This window comes from Octopus sinensis, linkage group LG17 (genome assembly GCF_006345805.1).
Source record: "Octopus sinensis linkage group LG17, ASM634580v1, whole genome shotgun sequence".
Taxonomy (NCBI): Eukaryota; Metazoa; Mollusca; class Cephalopoda; order Octopoda; family Octopodidae; genus Octopus; species Octopus sinensis.
In genome coordinates, this window is record NC_043013.1 from 25,125,660 (window position 1) to 25,146,708 (window position 21,049).

Here is a 21,049-nt window from a genome sequence, read left to right on the forward strand (position 1 = left end):
TATCTCAAGTGGAAAGTTTTGAGAATCCAGCAACACATTCTGTGCGCCAATGTCATCTTTACTGTTTATATGAGCGGCCCAGCTTATGTTGTTGTTCACAATTACTCCCAAGTCTTTGATGTTGTTGGATGTCATGAGAGTTTCACCTGAAAGAAGGGAGTATGGGAGTTTCAGGGTACCTTCTTTTCCGAAGTTGATAAACTCAAATTTGTCCTCATTCAGCAGCATATTGTTCTTTTCCACCCATTGGATGACGGCCAGTAAGTCTGACTGAAGGCATGTCCGGTCACTCACTTCATTGATGACCTTCTGCAGCTATATATATAACAAATATATACATATATATCATATATAGCATATTGATATTCAGACTCTGCACTTTGAGGTTTTTACTCTAAATGGCCTCACTATGTTTCTATGAAGTGTTAGCACTGGAACTCTGTGTGTGTGTGTGTGTGTATGTATGTGTGTGTGTATGTGTATGTATGTACACGTCTGTGCGTATGCACAGTACATTCATCATATGCAGAAAAAAACTTTTTAACTTGTTAGATATTATACATTGAATGGTGATAAATCAAATTTTTTGTATTTATGTGAGACAAGAATTTGAACTTTCAGCAGTGGAGCTCATGTATGTCAGTAGCATTTTAAAATTCTTTTTGGTGGGGGTTATTTCATACAAACATCTAAATAAAAAAAAAAAAAATCACTAGATTGCTAACTATGATGGATTGTTTTTTTCCCAAAAAATAAATGTCAAATAAAAAGGAAAGAAATTCAATGAGATGAAAATAACAAGATGAAATGTGAACCTTCTTGGAGGACTTACCTTCAAGATCATAATCTGGTTCTGCTTCAACTTCATCAGGTTCTGAGCAGGAGCTGGAATCTTCTATAAAGTTATCAGTAGATACTGTCTGGGAACAGGTGCGTAAATACTCAGATTCACATTCTTGTTCGGCTTGTTCATATAATTTCAAATATTCACCTCGTTCTAAAGAATTCGGTGCAGAATCTCCAGTTAACCCAGTTTTTCGTTCACCCTGTTAAATATACAATAAAGTTTAGAGAATTAAGAAAAACATCAATATTTATGAAACTAAATAAACGCAAACTTTAATCCTACATCAGGTATTGTGAAAATAGCACCAATTAAATGTGAATTCATTCACATAAATTATTAAACAAGGTTTTCAAATTTTTGCACAAGGTCAGCAATTTCAGGGGTGGGTGATAGTCAGTTATATTGACACCAATATTGAGTGTGATTGATGCCAGTTATATTGACACCAATATTGAGTGTGATTGATGCCAGTGCTGCCTGACTGGCTCCCATGCTGATAGCATGTAAAAAGCACCATTCAAGCGTGGTCAATGCCAGTGCTGGCTGACTGGTCCTGTACCAGTGGCACATAAAAAGCACCATCCAAGGGTCGCTGATGCCAGAACCACCTGACTGGCCCTCATGCCGGTGGCACATAGAAAGCACCCACTACACTCTCAAAGTGGTTGGTGTTAGGAAGAGCATCCAGCTGTAGAAACTTTGCCAGATGAGATTGGAGCCTGGTGCAGCCTTCTGGCTCGCCAGCCCTCAGTCAACCCGTCCAACCCATGCCAGCATGGAAAGCGGACGTTAAACAATGACGATGATGATGATTCAGCTGGTACTTATTTTAGCAACCTTAGAAAGATGAATGGTGATGTCAACCTTGGTGGAATTTTAATTAGAGACTTGAAATACCATAAAGCGTTTTGCCCAGCATGCTAACAATCCTACCACTTCACCACCTCCGTAAATTATTAAATATTAAATGCTTGAATACAATTGATACTTAAAATTCTCCCTGATGAATAGTTATTTAGTTTCATCAAAAGATGAGAGCTTAGCTAATAAAATTATTAGTTCAAGCATGATTCTGGCACCCTTGGCAAGTTTCTTTAACTGCAGCCCCAAATTAACTATGAGAAACTGAATTGAAGTAAAAACTGCGGAAATTCTCTAGACCAGTGCTCCACAACTGGTATGCCACAGTACACTGGTGTGCCACAAGATGGTGCTAGGTACGTCACAGTGTAACTGGAATATAACTTTTTACTCTATACTCTTAGTTATATTGTTTTCAAAATTTGGCAGCACACCTGGACTAAAAATAAAAGTGTACTGCAAGTGAAAATAAGGTTGCAGAGCACTGCTCTAGACTGTAACCATTCTTGGGTAGAGCAGAGCTAACCCTTTGACTGGTTTAACAGCACCATGTGGCCCTCAAAGGGCTTTACTTGAGTCCACTTTCAGGTCCCTTATCTGAAGATGGATAACTCAACAGCTTCACATACTGCTTCCTATGGCTATAAATTATGGTGTTTTCTGCTCTTTCCCCTCTTCTCAGTCTTTAAGGCCCTACTAACATCATGAGTGCTGCACTTCCATCTCTAGCAAACCTCTTTCAATTGCTTTGGATAATATAGTAATTAGGTTTTTATGCTTATTTGTTTTAGAGCTGAATACTATTATCATGTCTGGAAAAATATGCCACAATTAAGTGGTATCCTTTTTAAACAATAAAGCAATTTATTTGAGTACATAAAAAGGAAAAGAAAAACCCAGATGCTTTCCACCTAATTGTTCCATTCCATTCATATTAACAAAGGAAACCGAATTTAAAATAAAAACTCTTCAAATATAGGAAACAAATATGAGAAAAAATTAAACAAAGAACGTGTGTGTGTGTGTGTGTGTGTGTGTGTGTGTGTGTTGTGTGTGTGTGTGTGTGTTGTGTGTGTGTGTGTGTGTGTGTTGTGTGTGTGTGTGTGTTGTGTGTGTGTGTGTGTTGTGTGTGTGTGGTGGTGTGTGTGTGTGTGTGTGTGGTGTGTGTGTGTGTGTGGTGTGTGTGGTGTGTGTGTGTGTGTGTGTTGTGTGTGTGTGTGTGTGTGTTGTGTGTGTGTGTGTGTGTGTGTGTGTGTGCTTGTGAAAAAAACACAGATTAACCCAAAAGTAAACTTACAGTCATTTGTCGTTCCGTTTTATCACTGAGGGCATCAGAAGATATACTATTGACGCTATTCAGTTTGATTTTGCCTTGCGGTTTGTTCTCCTCACATATTTGATGGCTATGAAGTAAAGCAATATTAAATATATGCACATGTATGTATACATACACACACACACACATATATATATATATATATATATCGATATATTTCTCTCAATATATATATTGTTTGTAAAAAATGATGAATCAGAAAGAAGCACACTCTAAGATATAGAGTAGTATATATTAAGGGGTCATAAGCCAAAAGGTTTTTGGGATCTGATGAGATGACATGAAGCTAAACCCTTTATAGATGGGAAACCTAAGGTAATCCCATAAATCGGCCTTCCCTATTTTTGATATATACATATAGAGGGAGAGATAAAGAAGGTAAATGCAATGAATAATGAAAAACAAGGCAACAAAAGAGGGACAGGGTTCAACAGATATGGTATTAACTAAACACTTTAATGGGAAGAGAAAGTGATGTGATGTTTTGGATGCTGGTATTTCGTCAGAAGACAGAGAAAAGCAAAGGGGGAATGAGAAAGAAGAATAGGCATTGAGAAGGGGGTGAAAAATAAAAATAAAAAGAATGGTTAAAAATTAGTACTATGAGAATGCAGTTGTGTGTGTGAAAGTTGAGGAGGAAGAGTCATGTATAAGAGTGTGTTCATGCCTGGAAGTGGGGATGGGGGTATGTGTGCAGAAGTATCATGGTGGTGTGCATGTACGATTGTTAAGTGCATTATATGAAAGCATGGATATGAAGAGGTGAAAGTGGGTGTGGATATAACAACAAAAATATTTTTTCTCTTTACTGCCCACAGGGGGTGCTAAACATAGAGGGGAGAAACAAGGGCAGACAAAGGAATTAAGTTGATTACATCAACCCCAGGGTGTAACTGGCACTTATTTAATCAACCCTGAAAGGATGAAAGGCAAAGTCGACCTTGGTGGAATATGAACTGAGAACGTAACGGCAGATGAAATACCGCTAAGCATTTCACTTGGCAGGCAAAAGGAGGGTGTGATAGATGTGCACATGTATGAATACAAAATGTTTAAGGATAGAAGAAACATTTAAACTGAAAGGACTTCAAGAAATTCACAATATTTATAAGGTGAAAATTAATTTGATGAAGAAATAAACATAGCATATTTCTAACTTACACAGCTTCTACATCACTCCCAGAATTCTTTTCATTTTCTTTATTACCTTGGTTACCAACAATTTCTGACATGACAACTTCAGGTGTCGTGGGCTGAATATTTTTGGCAATGATAGCTTCATTTGTTTTGTTTTCTTTGTCAACAAGATCATCATTGAGGTTCTGAGCCTGTTGACGGCTATTTGTCAATTCATTAGTTTGTCGACTACAAAAGAAATCACAAAAAAAAAATATATATGCATAATTACTCAACATACAGAAATCCAATATAATTCTAAACCCATGTGACTAATTTATGAAAAACATATTTCAACAATTTCCAATTTTCAATTTGGAATATTATTTTGCTTAGCATGATCTCTTATGATCTGTTATTGGAGAATTAAGAAATATATTCCACAGGCTATCCTCCCACCCCACCTTAAAAGAGTCATTTTATTAACTTTTTTAGCTATACTTGTCAGCAGAATTTTGACCTTTATGGTTAAAAGGGTTTTAATTGAAGGTTAGTTATGTAAGCCCATAGTTTATTACATCCATTAACAGTTAGCAAGATGGAAGTATATTAGCAGTAGCTGTATTTACCGTTTTAAAGATCTTTTCTTTTCACGGTTTCCTTAAAATAAAGAAGACACATATGTATATATATATAAATATTCATAACTAAAATAGTGCATTTTTTTCCTAAACTACAAAACAGAAGAAATTCACTGAAATAAGAATGCAGAAAGGAACAAGAATAAAAGTAGCAACAGTGAATGGAATATTAGTGAATACCTTAAAATTATATCATCACAATTAACTAAAATCCAAAAATACAAGAAAGTACAAAAAAGGTTACATTAGAATTTATGTAAATCTACAAATACACAATCAATAAAGTATTGGCTTATCTCACTTATGTTAAAATATTTATACAACATTATGAAAGGAATTTGTATTTTCTTCATGAGGAATCTCACTTTTAACATCTCTTGTTGCATTTCAGTCAATATATTCTCCAATCTCAAAATGGTTTAATTCATTTGATACTAACCTGCCCTAGACTACCTCTGCTTTCTATAAAAACTTCCTATTTTAAAATTATATTCCAAACACCAGTGTCACAATGACAGTTTACCATATTCTTCATTATTTTCAAAATAAATTGAAACAAAAGCTGTGTATTTTGACAGAAATTTGGTAACTAAAGGGTTTAGTAGACAATTATTAAACAAGTTCAGAATTAATATTGGTTTCAAATTTTGGCACAAGGCCAGAAAGTTCGAGGAGAGTGGGGTAAGTCAATTACATCAACCCCAGTGCTCAACTAGTCCTTATTTTATCAATCCTGAAAGGATAAAAGGCAAAGTGTCAACTTTGGTGGAATCTGAACTCAGGACATTAAGATAGATGAAATGCTGTTGCCCAGCAGGCTAACAAGCCAGCCAACTCACCACCTTATTTCAGAGTATTAACAAATCTGATCACTAATGCAACAAATTAAGTATTTTTTCTTGTAATTGGAAACCATAGCAAAGATACCTAAAATTGTCTTTGTTATAGTCTTATTCATGTTTAGATGGCTTTTTTATATTTGAAAACATAAGAATTACAAATATACTTAAATATAAATATCTTTAAATTTGTTTGATCTATTGTTATATGTATGTTGACATTAATAAGATTCAACAAGCAAAAGAGTAAACAGAACCTACTACATAACATATGTGTATCTTTGAAATGATTTGTTTAGAGAAGAGTAAAAATGAATTTAAACAGTTAAAAATTTGTCAAATTTATATATATATATATATATATATATATATATATAGTGAAAAATATAAAAAGAGAAAATGCAGAGAATATATATATATGCTCTTATGAGAAAATATTTGCACAGTTGACCGGTTTCGTTTGTACTAATCATGACTGATTAGTGATAATTTTACAATGTCATGTCATCATAAAAAGTTTTCATTCCATGTTAGTAGGAGGAGAAACTTCTTATGATAGCATGAAATTGTAATGTTATCACTAATTTCTTTGTCAACCGGTTGACTATGAAAATATTTTATCTCTCACACACACACACACATATATAGTGTATCTTGCTTTGTTTTATATTTTCCACTGCAATTCACCATATGTGGAAAAAATTATTTTCAGTAAAGTTTTTTCACTACCACACGCACACACATATATATATATATACACACACATACAAAACATTGGTATAGTAGATAACAGCACTAAAAAGAAAATAATCATTGGAAATAAAAGTTTTTAATTGGAAGCCAACTAAGAAAATGTATGGAACACTTGGAGAATATATTGGTTTAAATCTAGCTGCAAATTAAGTTGTCCTTAGTAAAATAGTTTCAGTGCTTTAGCATGTCTGCATTCTATTCTTAATTTGGTTTCTTCATGAGACAGCTAAAGCATATATGCACAAGATTTTTTGATAGCACAACTTCTATTTTATTACTCCTTTTTTTTCTGTACTCTGTTTGAAAGCAAGATACTCAGTTTAACTTTTATTCATTGATCCAATAAAAGAGTTGTCAACTTCTTGTTCAATATGCTAGAAATAGAAGCCAAATCTTCTTTAATGTACACTCTATTAACTTAAAAACTAAGAACACACTGAATAATATAGTTGTAAATACACTTTAAACATACAAAAAAAGACAGGGTAGTCATAGCTGAAAGCCTGGAGTTTATTGGCTCCGTAATTCGAAAGGCATTATTTCTAAATTATATGTAGGAATAGCTGTTACATATTTCAGAAACAATACACACACACACAGAATGTGATCTTAAGTAGCTCTAACTGAATTAGTTTCAAATTTTGGCACAAGGTCAGCAATCTGAAGGGTGGGGGTAAGTCGATTACATCAACCCCAGTGCATAACTGGTACTTATTTCATTGACCCTGAAAGGATGAAAGACAAAGTCAATATCAGCAGAACTCAGATTGCAAAGACCGGTGAAATGCCTCTAAGCATTTTAACCAGCATGCTAACAATTCTATCAGTCCTACCACCTTACATATCTCTATCTAAATTTTTCAAATTATAAAAAAATAACAATTGGCATAACAGGGGGTTAAAAAGTTTGCTTTGCAATCCCATGGTTTTCAGTTCAATCTCACTGTGTTGCACTTTAGGCCAAGAAAAGTTTTGTGGGCAGCAGAAACTGAAAGAAACCCACTCAGTGTATGTCTGTGTATTTACATTTGGGTTTATGATAGTCATTCCTTTCAAATTGTGTTGCTGTTGTCACTTCAGTCAACAAATCATCAGCTCACTTTGAACCTTTGAAAATGTATAAGTGGTCCTTTATTTCAAAAAAGGGTAAGGGTTAACAACAGGAAGGGCACCTAGCTGTAAAACAATGCCTTAATAATATAAACATTTGACCTGTGCTAGCATGGGAAAACAGATGTAAAAATAATGGAAACAACTTTTGTGTGTGTCTGTGTGTGTGTACGTGTATATGTACATATAATGTATGTAGCTTAAAAAACAAAAATGTTTCAAAACTCAAATACAAATAACTATAAAAATAATATACCATGCAAAATAAAATTTTTAAATATATAAAATAACTGAAATAAAATAATATGAATGTAAAAAACAAAAACAAAAAATTAAAGAAATATCCAAGGTATCTGTAAAAATATTCAGGTATGAAATTACTGCATCTGGAGCAGAATTAGTAAATAAGAGAATTTAAGGAAGTCAAAATCAAAGTTAAAAAAGGAGGCTTGGATAAAAGAAAAGAATTAAAAGAAAAAGAAATATATAAATAGACCAAAAATAAATAAATAAAATAAAATTTCTTTCTTTACCCATTTTATTTCAAAACTGTAACTGACTCAGAAAAATATCTAAACAACCAAAACCCAGCCATTTTGAATGTACTTTGAAATGGCTTGGTTTTGGCCACTTGCATTTTTTGTATTTTCTTATTGTCATCAGCATTTAATGTCCATTTTCCATGCTGGCAAGGGGTGGAAGGTTTGAGAGGGTCTGACAAGCTGCAGAGAGGTGTCAGACCCCAATATCAGTTTTGGCATAGTTTCTATGGCTGGGTGCTCTCCCTAATGTCAACTATTTTACATTGAGTACTGGGCATTTTATAAAAGCGTTTACCCAAGTCCTGATGTAGGCAGACCCTCACATAAATGTACCATTGTTCCCATCATTTGTATCCTCATGTGTTTAGCTTTGTATTAAAATGTTTTAAATCAAATGACAAATCAACTAAAAACTTAATTAAATCTAACTCCAAACTAAAATATACAAATATAAATTTAAATACAAATTTTTAACTGAATAATGTATAAGTTTCTAAATAAATTAAATGATAGAAATATGTTAAACAATTAGGAATTGATTAATATACAAACATACAAAAAAATTAAGAAAAATGTCACTAAAAAGTTACATTTTACTTTAGGTAATTAAAACAATTTACTAAGAACCTAATATTGAGTTATACAAAAATTCCACTGCATTGAAAGAGATCAGTGAAATATTGTTAGTGAATTAGTTTTACTGTAAATATCACCAGTCGACTGCAAGTTTTGTGAGAGTATTGTTGACAGTCAGATTATGTGACAAGGCAGAAATTATATGTAATACCAATTATGCAACTAATATTCTTAGCTAAAATATGGTTATATACAAATATATATAAATTGAATTGAAAGCCTACACTAACTGATATTAATAAACAATTAGGTAGATCTACAAGTCAGTAAAGAAATTTGCATCGATGCTCATTGTAGTGGTCAAATTTCTCAACAATCTCTTCCTATTAATCTTGGGCCTATAGGATACAATAAAAACATAGCAACCAAGGCTAAAACAAAGTTTGATCAAAACAGACACACACAGTATCTTATATCTATATATACAGTAAACACGAGGGTGGATCTCATTTCAATCATCTACTAAGCACACCTGGCATTATGTTACTCAACATTAACAAGCTAAATTTATTATTAAATTCTTTATTATTAAACCATACACATGTCTTGAGAGGACATGGATCTGCGCATGAAGAAACCATGTCAGTGGTTGATGATGTGTAACGTCTGCTGTGTTTGTAGAGGCCCAAATAGGAGGGGCAGTCACGCATACAGTAACTGCATTTGAAGGAGCTCTCTGCTAGTACTACTGGTTTTTCCTTCAATCAAGTACACTTTTCTTAGGTGGTGAGTTTCATACACATAGCCATGTGGTTAAAAAGTTTGCTCTGCAATTAAATGATTCCAAGTTGAGTCTCCACTGTCAACACTTTGGGCAAGTGCCTTCTACAGTGGTCAACCAATATTCTGTAAGTGGAACTAAGTAGATAGAAACTGTGTGAAAGTTTATCATGCATGTATGTGTATCTGTATGTGTGTCCATGTTTATATCTACCAGTGTGTCGAGTTCAACATAATCACACCAACAATGAAATAACATAGCTTATATATGAATAAAAGAGAGGTGGATGTTTTTAGTAATAAAATAGATATGCAAATAAAACTAATGGATATGTAATGCAATTATAGATGAGACAGGAATTAATGATTGAGGATGTTTGTGATGAAGGTAGACAAAAGAGAGTTTTGAACAGAGTATTCAAATCAAATTTAAGAAGACAACACAGAATTGTGCAGCAGTTAGAGAAATGCTGCATTACAGACTCACCCACCACAAATGTATGCAACAATGACAATGATAACTTTGAGAATATTGATGTTAAAATGTTAATAATGGTGATGATGACAATAATGACTTTTGTCCTCAGCAGACTTTATTATTTATTTTAGTAAGAAGCTAATTAATGATCAGATCTTCATTACAGAATCTAAAGCAATTTAAAATACAGAAATATATTTCTGAAATCAAAGAAGTCCAGTATATATATACATATCTAAAATTATAATATATCTTGTATGTACAAACAGATCTATGATTGCTATTGTTAAGATTAGAGCTTCACATAATCATATTCCAGTCTGCTTCCAATATAGTGATTAAGCAACTGCTATACTTAGCGGTATTACGAGTCATGATATAGAGAGCAAATGTAGAAGAAATATAAATGACTATGAAAGGTGTTTAACCATCTGAGTTAGGTAATGTCATATACAAAAGTGTTTATAAAAGACTAATGGATAATTTGCTCTTCTAGTCACTGAAAAATAACTAGTATTGTTTTCCTATGTCAAACTATATTGAGGATATGGTACACTGTCCATGAAATATAACAGAATGAAGCAGGAGACATTTGAAAGAAAAATTCCTAACTTATCAAGTCATGAAAACCTTGTAGCCACAAGACTGCAATATAAATTGTATTCGTATTCAAGATGAAAACATATTCTAGCCCTCAATTGTTGACATTTTATGATGACAACTGAAGACTTCATCTTCATATAATTCCTAACTTATCTTCATATAATTCCTAACTTATCTTCATATAATTCCTAACTTATCAAGTCATGAAAACCTTGTAGCCACAAGACTGCAATATAAATTGTATTCGTATTCAAGATGAAAACATATTCTAGCCCTCAATTGTTGACATTTTATGATGACAACTGAAGACTTCATCTTCATATAATTCCTAACTTATCTTCATATAATTCCTAACTTATCAAGTCATGAAAACCTTGTAGCCACAAGACTGCAATATAAATTGTATTCGTATTCAAGATGAAAACACATTCTAGCCCTCAATTGTTGACATTTTATGATGACAACTGAAGACTTCATCTTCATATAATTCCTAACTTATCTTCATATAATTCCTAACTTATCAAGTCATGAAAACCTTGTAGCCACAAGACTGCAATATAAATTGTATTCGTATTCAAGATGAAAACACATTCTAGCCCTCAATTGTTGACATTTTATGATGACAACTGAAGACTTCATCTTCATATAATGCATCAAGAGTAATCAGTTTAGTAAAAATGCACCCTTCTCAAAGCAGCATATGCAACAGCTGAACTCATTTCTACAAGATATCAAAACATTCAATTTTTGTGCTGCTGTAGTAACTTGCTTCAATGAATCGGTTCACCCTAAAGTACCTACTTACAGTTAGATGGCATGGGCCACTGAGAGTAAACATAATAACATCGTTGGCAGGGTTTGAACCATCTTCCCTTCATCTGATAGTATGGTACTCTATCAATTTTGCTATTTGTGACTCATTTACTCTTCGAAAGTAAAGATATGTTCGAAACTAAACTATGGCTCTCATAGCAACCAAACCATCTTGCTATCTTGAAAGAAAGAAAACGATACATAAGATCATGCAGTCCCAGATATACCAGAACAGGATGGTCATGGATGGAACTTCCATTACAGATGTGCTTGATCAGAGCTAACCCAGAGCTAAACAACAAGTGCTTTCTTAAAAGAAACAGTACTACTTTTTTCTCTAAGTCTCTCTTACATGCAATGACCCTTTCTCTATTTATTTATTGTTGCTCACACAATACAAGCATCTTTCTCCCATTGTCCTTTGTACCTCATAAGGTATTTAATACTTTGCACAATCTTTCTTCTTCTGAACTAAAATAGAATTATAGGGAAGAGGAGATTACTAGGATGTATATTACATTGTTTTTAACATAGAAACCTATATTTTGAAGTGTTTTATTTCCAATAGCAACAAAATATATCTATTCATAATTGTTACTTGTATTGAAATATATTTAACTCTTCATCAGGATGCAATATCAATTTCTAAAGGGATAAACTGAAAACATTTTTGCGAAATACAATATAGAACAAATTTAAACTGATATTAATCTAATTACAATAACATAATAACCCGGATAAAACTGACTAATTATGATATCAAATAATAAAAAGAAGTATAAGGAATTAGAAAACTAGCAAAAAGAGAGAGAGAATTTTCACAAAAGGAAAACCATTCTTACTTAGATTATTTTCTCCTAACACCAGACAAATCAAACATGAGCAAATACTATATCCAAGACATTAAGAAAGTAAGTACAGACAGCATCAACAAAATTTGAAGAAGATAAATACACAATTTCGAAAATTAAGAAAATATACAATGATAAAAATCTTTTCTGCCAACACATACTGCTCCTATTGTTGTGCTTATTTCTGCTGCTTATTCTGTCTCCTGTATGTTCACCATCTCTCTCTGTTGGAGTAATATCTAAAAAACGAAAATGAATGATTATATAGTAGCCGCCAAGTGCAAGGCTTTTGTTTATGACTTGAGCTTTCAGAGTTTAATTTATAAACGTACTCTTCTTGAGCCCAATCAAATTAGACTTATGCATAAATCCAAAGACATCTAAAGAAAATAATATAATACTTTCTATTTCCTTAAATAAATCAAAAAGAGAAAAGTTTTTTAAAATATTATTTTCATTTCATGACTCACAATAATTGATTTAAAATAAAGCGTAAAGTGTTTAATAATGTGAAGTAGATCCTTAAACTGAAAACTTAATTGTTAATAGCTACAATCTAAATGGGAATGATTATGTCACTTTATTTATATAACCTTATTGTTTAAAATATTATTTACATAAATGTTCTACCAGCACGGAATAAATGGAAATAAACCAAAGCTTAAGACCACACAGTTTCAGAGATCTACTAACATTTGATCTCAAAAATTGTGTTGGCCCTATAAAAAGGAAAACAGAATTAGTAACTATTTAGGATGCATGAAATGATGAAAGGTTTCCAAACGAAATTAACTCAGTATTCAAGTATATCAAAATGAAGTTTAGGGACATGTCAATAATTAGAACCAAGATACTTGACAAACAACCCCTGAAAAGAGAGAATGGTTCAGAATCAAAGAACGAAATAAACCAAAACTCAGCATGGAGAAATTGTAGCAAAGAATGGATGCATAAAAATTACAATTGTATATTGTCCAATTTTTATTTTTGTAAATAGAAGCATAGTCAGTAGGATTTGGAAGAAATTTAAGAAACTCATATGTAATGAAGATTATATGGCAACAGGAGAGGCATAGAAAAATCTGCCTCAACACATACCATCCAACCCATGCAAGCATGGAAAAGTAGATGTTAAAATAACAACAATGATGATGATGATGATAATTCAGTGCAATACTGCAAGATAGAGGAGATACATGGATAATGAATGAAAACAATCTATAGTGACTCAAGAATAAGATAAGAGTTAGGTGTTAAATTTATGTAATCTTAGAAAAACTATTATTTTGAAAGAGGATTAGATATTAAAGGGAACAGCCAATGTATGCGACAAATAGGATATCATTTATTTGGAAATGTAATGTCAATGAAGAAACCATAAAATATAAAATTGACAACTACATATCACATGGGAGGATGCAAAGTAGTTGGAATACTGTGTCATAAAAACAATGACGAAGAATTGAGATTTATATATATATATAGGACATGGATACCTGTACACATATTAGAGAAAATGCTAGTGAATATGTGTCCCCATAGAACATAAACATGCATTAGTAGTAAAAAATGTAAAATTCTAGATATCGGGAACTCATTGATGTTAGAGGTAAGTTTGTTGCCTATAACAGAATAAATTTTAATGCAAATTGATCTTTATTACAAGTTTAATTACTACAATGAGAAAAAGAGCAATTTTGGATACAAATTGGGATTAAAAGTTGTCAGCTAAAGAAGGATTAAATCATGGTAAAGATCATTTTCCTGAAAATTATATGACATATCACTAAAGCATAAACACAGCAATAATCTTGACCCTTGTTGTAAGAATCTCAAGTAATAATAAAGTATGGGCTACACAAACGTAGACAACAGAATGATACTGATGACCACAAGTATTACTCCTTACTGTAAAATGTTGACAATCTAGTTTTCACAACCAGTGGTCTGCCTAATGTTTTGGACAGAAAGAGGCTAATATGCAAGAACTGCTGACAAAATGGCTAAAACTAACCTGATGATGCAAAACAGTTTTGATGCTGAACACTACATACAAACAGGAATTGAGGAATAGCACCACTTGAAGATATTCTATCCCACCCAACAAAACAAAGTACGAGTCTTGAAATTTGTTGCTTTGAGAAATAAAAACATACAATAAACATAGCTGGACCTGAGAATTGGGTGTACAAAGGCAGTATGGGAGTCTCTAAATATTCTTTCATCATTAAGGTTCATGTTCCGTGATGGCATGGGCTTATTGGTTTTACAGGATTCAATGGGTCTGAAGACTGCACTGCTTTCACATGGTTTCTATGGCTGAATATCCTTCCTTCCTAACACCAACCATTTTATAAGGTGTACTGGTACCAGCACATGTGAGGTTACTAAGTCTGAAAAGCTGAGACCCTCTTCAACTGAGTGGGACTACGGAGTAAAAAAATTGGTTTTATGCATGGAAATGAGAGGTTAAAGTGTGAGAGAAGGGGCCAGAATAGAACAGGCTTCTTACAGAAAAGTAGCTGCAAGGCTACTCACATTATTTTAGAAGAGAAAGTGGGAGAGGTCAGGGTAGAGTTGGTAAGAGATAAAATAGTGGTGATAAGGTGTTAGGGTGTATCCTCAAGATATAAAGAGAGGAGAAGTGAGTGGAGACAGAAGAACAGGAAGTGTGGGTGAGTAGAGGCTGAGAGAAAGGGTGAATATAAATGTTGAGAATTGAATAGAAAAGTTATGGAATAGTGACAACTGTAGAAATTGGGTAGGGTTAAATTGTGATATTTGAAATTGGGGGAGTAAGGAAGAGGAATGACTGATAGTGCAGAAAAGGAAGTGGGTGAAAAATAGCAAATGAGCAGTAGTAGTAGAAATAATAATAAAAACAACAATAATAATGACAATAATAAAATCACCATGATAGACTTAGTAATAGCACTAGATCATATACTGTCAGTTTGGACACCCATATGGGAAGAACTGATTGGGATATAAACCTGTCCAAGTAGTAGAAAATAAAGACAAACTAATCATGCAATTCTGGTCAATAGACCAGATATTGTGGTGAAAAATCATTTTGACAAAACATGTTTGCTAATATATTTGTGAATCCCAGCAAGCAGATTGCAACAGTTCTATCAAAACATTTTGGAAGTAACTACCAGGACCTTGAATAGAGAGCCAAAATGTAGTATCTAAGAATGATAACAGTACCTGTGATCATTGGAGGTCTAAAGATAATCCTAAATGGCTCTCTTAAATTATTATGGTCAAAAGTACAAGTACTACAAAAAAAAAATGTTTTATGGGTACAGCCCATAACTTAAAAACAATTTTTTTTAAATCACTGTCAATCTGAGAATATCTGAATATTTTTAAATCTTTCAAAATTGCATATATTATGGACAAACTTTTAATACAAAATATATCATGGCTACCCATAAATAACATCCATAATAAAACGTCCAGCTTGCTGTAACTTGAAGTCTCCAGGTGAGACTTGGAACAGCTTGCTTTGAAACAAAACAACAACAGCAAAATTAATAATAATGCAGTAGACAGAAGGAAGGAAGATGGAAAAAAGAGGAAGATGATGTAACTGGGTAGGTTGTAAGATTGTGGGGCAGAGATGTAGTGAATAGAGAAAGGGAGAGGCAAATAGTGGTGGAGGAGAGAAAGTTTTGTGACTCAGGAGGGTGATCAATGTAAAATGTGGATGGAGAAAACAGTATCAAGAATGCAGGATGGATGTCAGATGAAATGGTTTTGAGTAGTGAGAAAGACAAGTGGTATCACAGAAGAGCTGTTGAAGCTCAGCTCACATTTAATTACAGCAGGAAAATACTGCAACTAAAGACAAATGATGAGTGATGAAAAGACCTTGAAAAGGGAATTGGGCAACAGGGCTCAGTTGTGTGTGTGTGTGTGTGTGTGTGTGTACACACACATACACACACACACACACACACACACACACACACACACACACAGGTACACATTATGCTTCTAGGATCTTAGTTTCATCAAGACAGGCAGGTCTTCTTGAGAACCCTATGTCATCAATCATCCATTCTTTTTTTGTGAAATTGAAGATGTGAAGAAATCTGAATTCATAGCATGACTTTGCACATTTGTTTTTGTGCACACCACATAAAACCACCCATACTGATGCCAGGTATAAAGCACTGGTGCTGGGATCATGTAAAAAAGTACCCAGTACACTTTGCAAAGTGGTTGACATTAGTAAGGGTATCCAGCTGTAGAAACTATGGCAAAACAGATGGAGCCTGGTACAGTTCTCTTGTTTGATAGCTCCTATCAAACTGTACAACCCATGCCAACAAGGAAAATAGATGTTAATCAATGATGACGATGAAGATTTAAATAATACCAGAATTATGATTTAGAACATAAGCATATACTTTTAGTAAACCTTAAAGAATATATTGATTTCCTCTTCTTAAATTACTGAACACTGATGAATCTGATTTTCATTATAATTGGCTTAGTCAAGAATGGAAAGTGCAAGCTTAACCCTTTTGTTACTATTTATTTATTTTGAGATGCTCTGTGTTTCTTTCAATTACTTTAAATATAAAGAATTTAGTAAAATAACTTAGTTATCATTAAGCTAGTGTTAGGAACATAAACTGTGACTAAGGTTTGGTGGAAGATTTTGATTCAAAACTTATGAAAACAAGACATTTGTACTCAGAACCAGAGCTGGTTTCAGCCGGGTTGGTAACGAAAGAGTTAAGAGTTAAAATGTTCCTGTCAAAAGTATTCTTTTAGAAAAGCTTGCTTCAAATTCCAGTTTGTTTATGAGCAGAGTAACTACTGAGTGCACAACTGTGTGAACTATGAAAGTTTCTAGTGAAAAAACACCTCTTTAAGAATACAGAATTACCTGCATTAGAAGAAAATAGTTTCCATACTGATTTTGGTGATTATCACCATCAAATTATTATCATTGCTACACATCTTTTAAAACCGAAATATATCAATTTTCAATTAGTACAAACCACTGCAACAAAAATGACATTCAGAATAAGTTTAATCAAATGGTGAGTCTAAATAATGTTATCTTGTCTAAGAGAAATATGTAAAAGCAAGTGAAAAACAAACACAGTTGGAGTGATTAAGTTGAGTAAATAAATAAATAAATCTGGCTTAATGATTGAAACAGCAGCAGATAATTGCCAGTGAATTGTGAAGAAGCTTTAGAGGAGAAATAAAATGTTTATATATCATTTTAATGCAATCAAAGTCTTAATTAATAGGTAATAATAATCCTTCCTACTATAAGTATAAGGCCTGAAATTTGGAGGGAGGGAGCTAGTCAATGAGATTAATTGACCCCCAGTATTTGACTGGTACTTATTTTATCAACTCCTGAAGGGATAAAAGACAAAGTTGGCCTTGCCAGTATTTGAACTCAGAACATTAAGATGGACGAAATGCCACTAAGTATTTTGTTCAGCTAGCAAAATAATTCTGCCAGCTCAACACCTAATAACTATTAATAATAAGAAAAACAAACTAACATCATAAGAGTTAATATCTACCAAAATAACGGTTTGTAGTATTAAAAACTTGAGCAAAGAAGAAAAACTGGTATGGGAGAAATATGATAATATGTAAAGATGTTAAGTGTAGCAGAATAAGCAAATAGAAAATGATTTTAAATAGCATTGGATTATAAATTATTGTAGAGTGAAAGATTTCCTCAAACTAAATTAATCTAGAAATCACCATCATCATTTTATGTCTGTTGTCCATGCTGGTATGGGTTGGATGGTTTGGCTGGGCTGGCACATGGAAGGCTGCACCAGACTCCAGTCTCATTTGATATGGTTTTCTACAGCTGGATGCCCTTCCTAACGCCAACTACTCAGAGTGTAATAGGTGCTTTTATGTGCCACCAGCACAGGTGCTATTTACATGACACCAGGGTGTGTTTATGTGCCACTAGCACAGGTACCAATTTGCAGGGCACCAGTATCTGCTATGACTCCAAAGAAGATGGGTCTTCTTCCCAAGCATGACATAATGCCAAAGGTCTTGGTTATTGCCTCCATGAGGCCCAACACTCGAATGCAACTCCACCACCTTGTCTCCATTAGGCCCAACACTCATAATTTAGCTTGTATTTTTATACAAAAGATTAGTCAAATTCTATAGTTTCAATGAATAAGTATATTGCCCTATGTGAAGGCAAATGGCGTAGTGGTTAGGGCATTTAGCTTATGAGTTCGATTCCCAGCAGTGCATTGTGTCCTTGAGCAAGACACTTTATTCCACATTGCTCCAGTCCACTCAGCTGACAAAAACGAGTTGTACCTATAATACAAAATGCCAGCCTTGTCACATTCTGTGTCATGTTGAACCTCCCTGAGAATTATCTTAAGGGTACATGTGTCTGAAGAGTGCTCAGCCACTTGCACATTCATTTCATGAGCAGGCTGTTCTGCTGATCTGATCAACTGGAACCCTCATCGTTGTAATCAACAGAGTGCCAGTTTTATAGTGCCCTACAGAAAAAAGAATTTGGATTTCTAATATTGGAAGAATACCTCAAATGTAAAGGATAGAGGTATAGCTAAATGAACTGAATCCCAGTATAACTGATACCTGTTTCCCTGGCTTCAGAGTTGAGTAAAGTGGGGAATTAACACTAATAATTCTTCCAAATTTTTGGCACAAAGCCAGGATAATAATTGCTTCAAATTTTGGCACAAGGCCTGCAATTTTAAGCAGGAGAAGGTTAGACAATTATGTCAACCCCAGTGGTATTAAGTTTATTGACCCTGGAAGTTGACTTTGGCAGTATTTGAACTCAATGTAAAGCAGGAAAAAAAAGATGCTATGCATTCTGCCAGTTCACCACCTTAATAATAATAATGTTCTTTTCTATTATATAGGCACAAAGTGTGAAATTTGTGGGAGGGTAAGTCGATTATATCGATCTCAGACCTCAACTGCTACTTAATTTATCGACCCCGAAAGGATGAAAGGCAAAGTTGACCTCAATGGAATCTGAACTTAAACCATAGTGACAGACAAAATACCACTAAGCATTTTGTCCAGTGTGCTAACAACTCTGCCAACTTTCCACCTTAATAATAATAATGATAATAATAACAGCAATAATAATGATAACAATAATTTCTATAAAACTAGCACAAGGTCACAGATCTTGCTGGTAAGATACAGTTGACTCCAGCACTTATTTTAACAAGCTTGGAAAGATATAAAATGAAACACTAGTCAAGCAGGATTTAATTCAGAACTAAGAAGGGATGTAAGCAAATGCCATAAAACATTATCTGTCATGCTATCCATTATTCCTGGCAGTTCACACATACTACACAGATTACTCTCAATACAAAAACAAAAAAACAAACAACAAATCACTGTATAGACCTAAGAGGCTCAGTAATGCAGTGAAAGCAAATAATGAAAATGATACTAATCATTTTTAACGTAAGCTCAAAGGCAAAACTCTGTGGGAAGGGATCAGTTGATTAAATCAACCCAAGGATTTGACTAGCACTTTTATTATATTGATTCTGGAAAGATGAAGCAAAGTTGACCATGGCAAGATTTGAAATCAGAAGACAAAAAGTTGAAACAAAAACTGAAGGGCATTTTGCTTGATGATCTACCAATTCTACCAAACCACTATTATAATAATAATAATAATAATAATAGTGGGTTCAAATTTTGCCACAAGGGCATCAATTTTGGGGGAGGGGATGAGTCAATTACATCAACCCCAGTGTTCAACTGGTACTTATTTTATTGACCCTGAAGGGATGAAAGGCAAAGAACTCAGAAGACAGCGACAAGCAAATCAGCATAAAGCTTTTCATCCAGCAAAGAATTAATATTTCTTAGCATTTAAAAAATGTTAATTGTTGTTCATTATAATTAAATATCTACAAAGTTATTTTTTTAAAATTTCTATTAAAAATTATCTAAAATTCAATAAACATGTGTTACAGTAATTTCAAAATACTGAATACTTTATAATTTATTTAAACAATGTTTTATGTTAAAAAAAGAAAAAAAAAGTGGAAAATAAATATTCAAAATAATTATCTAGCTAATAAAACAGATCATGTATGGATTCCATAAAAAAAAAAGCAAATCAGTTAAATATTTTCTAGTACATCTGTAAATGAAAAGGTTTGCATGTGATGAATACTGAAAAGGAGCTGAAAACATTCATTTCTACTCTAAGCACAAGGCCTGAAATTTTGGGGGAGGGGGCTAGTCAATTAGATCGACCCCAGCACACAACTAGTACTTAATTTATTGACCCCAAAAGGATGAAAGGCAAAGTCGACCTAAGCGGAATTTGAACTCAGAATGTAAAGACAGATGAAATACCGCTAAGCATTTCGCTTGGCGTGCTAACGTTTCTGCCAGCTCGCTGCCTTAAATAATACAAATATTACATTACAAATGATTAAGAAAAGCTATAAGCATGATTTAAATTCTATTTAATATGATTTTGTTTAGTGGTGATAGTATAAAATATAAAGAGAAAATTGACTGAGTCTAAAGCAAAAAAACTGTTACAAACACTCAGATAATATAATCTAAATAAAATGAAACTACTATATATGCCAGTGTATAAGATGCATTTTTTCTTATTCTGAAATGTAAAACAAAATTTGTCATGTGACTAATGTGGCTGTATTATATGAATGGAATATGAGAGTATGATGAAACATTAAATTTCTTCTTTTCCACAAAAAAAAAAAAAATAGGGTATTGTCTTATGCAAGACTACATCTTATACATTGGCAAATATGATAATCACATATATAAGCATATGTTGAAATACACTTTTTTTTTTTTTTTTACAAAATCATATGAAAGCATAAGCTTATATAATGAAA

General features: G+C 33.2%; 1 protein-coding gene and 1 long non-coding RNA gene across 6 annotated transcripts in view; both read right to left on the bottom strand.

The window, feature by feature from the left end:
• Positions 1 to 21,049, bottom strand: part of LOC115221055 (probable E3 ubiquitin-protein ligase MGRN1) — a 77,900-nt gene that overhangs the window by 25,992 nt on the left and 30,859 nt on the right. For 4 of the 5 annotated variants that reach the window (XR_005002663.1, XM_029791267.2, XM_029791269.2 and 1 more), the window contains exons 10-14: positions 12,308 to 12,385; positions 4,790 to 4,820; positions 4,206 to 4,409; positions 3,006 to 3,111; positions 833 to 1,046 (exon numbers count right to left, since the gene is read on the bottom strand). Coding sequence is in view for 4 of the 5 variants with exons in the window: in XM_029791267.2 (XP_029647127.1) it covers positions 833 to 1,046; positions 3,006 to 3,111; positions 4,206 to 4,409; positions 4,790 to 4,820; positions 12,308 to 12,385 (633 nt within the window). In the remaining variant the exon portion in view is untranslated. The remainder of the gene's footprint in view (positions 1 to 832; positions 1,047 to 3,005; positions 3,112 to 4,205; positions 4,410 to 4,789; positions 4,821 to 12,307; positions 12,386 to 21,049) is intronic. The other variant, XM_029791268.2, reaches the window with a different exon arrangement.
• On the bottom strand, positions 8,024 to 12,301 carry LOC118766754. The gene is made up of 3 exons (XR_005002666.1): positions 11,094 to 12,301; positions 10,694 to 10,791; positions 8,024 to 10,509 (listed from the first exon to the last, which is right to left on the bottom strand). It is a non-coding gene; the product is annotated as an uncharacterized LOC118766754 (long non-coding RNA).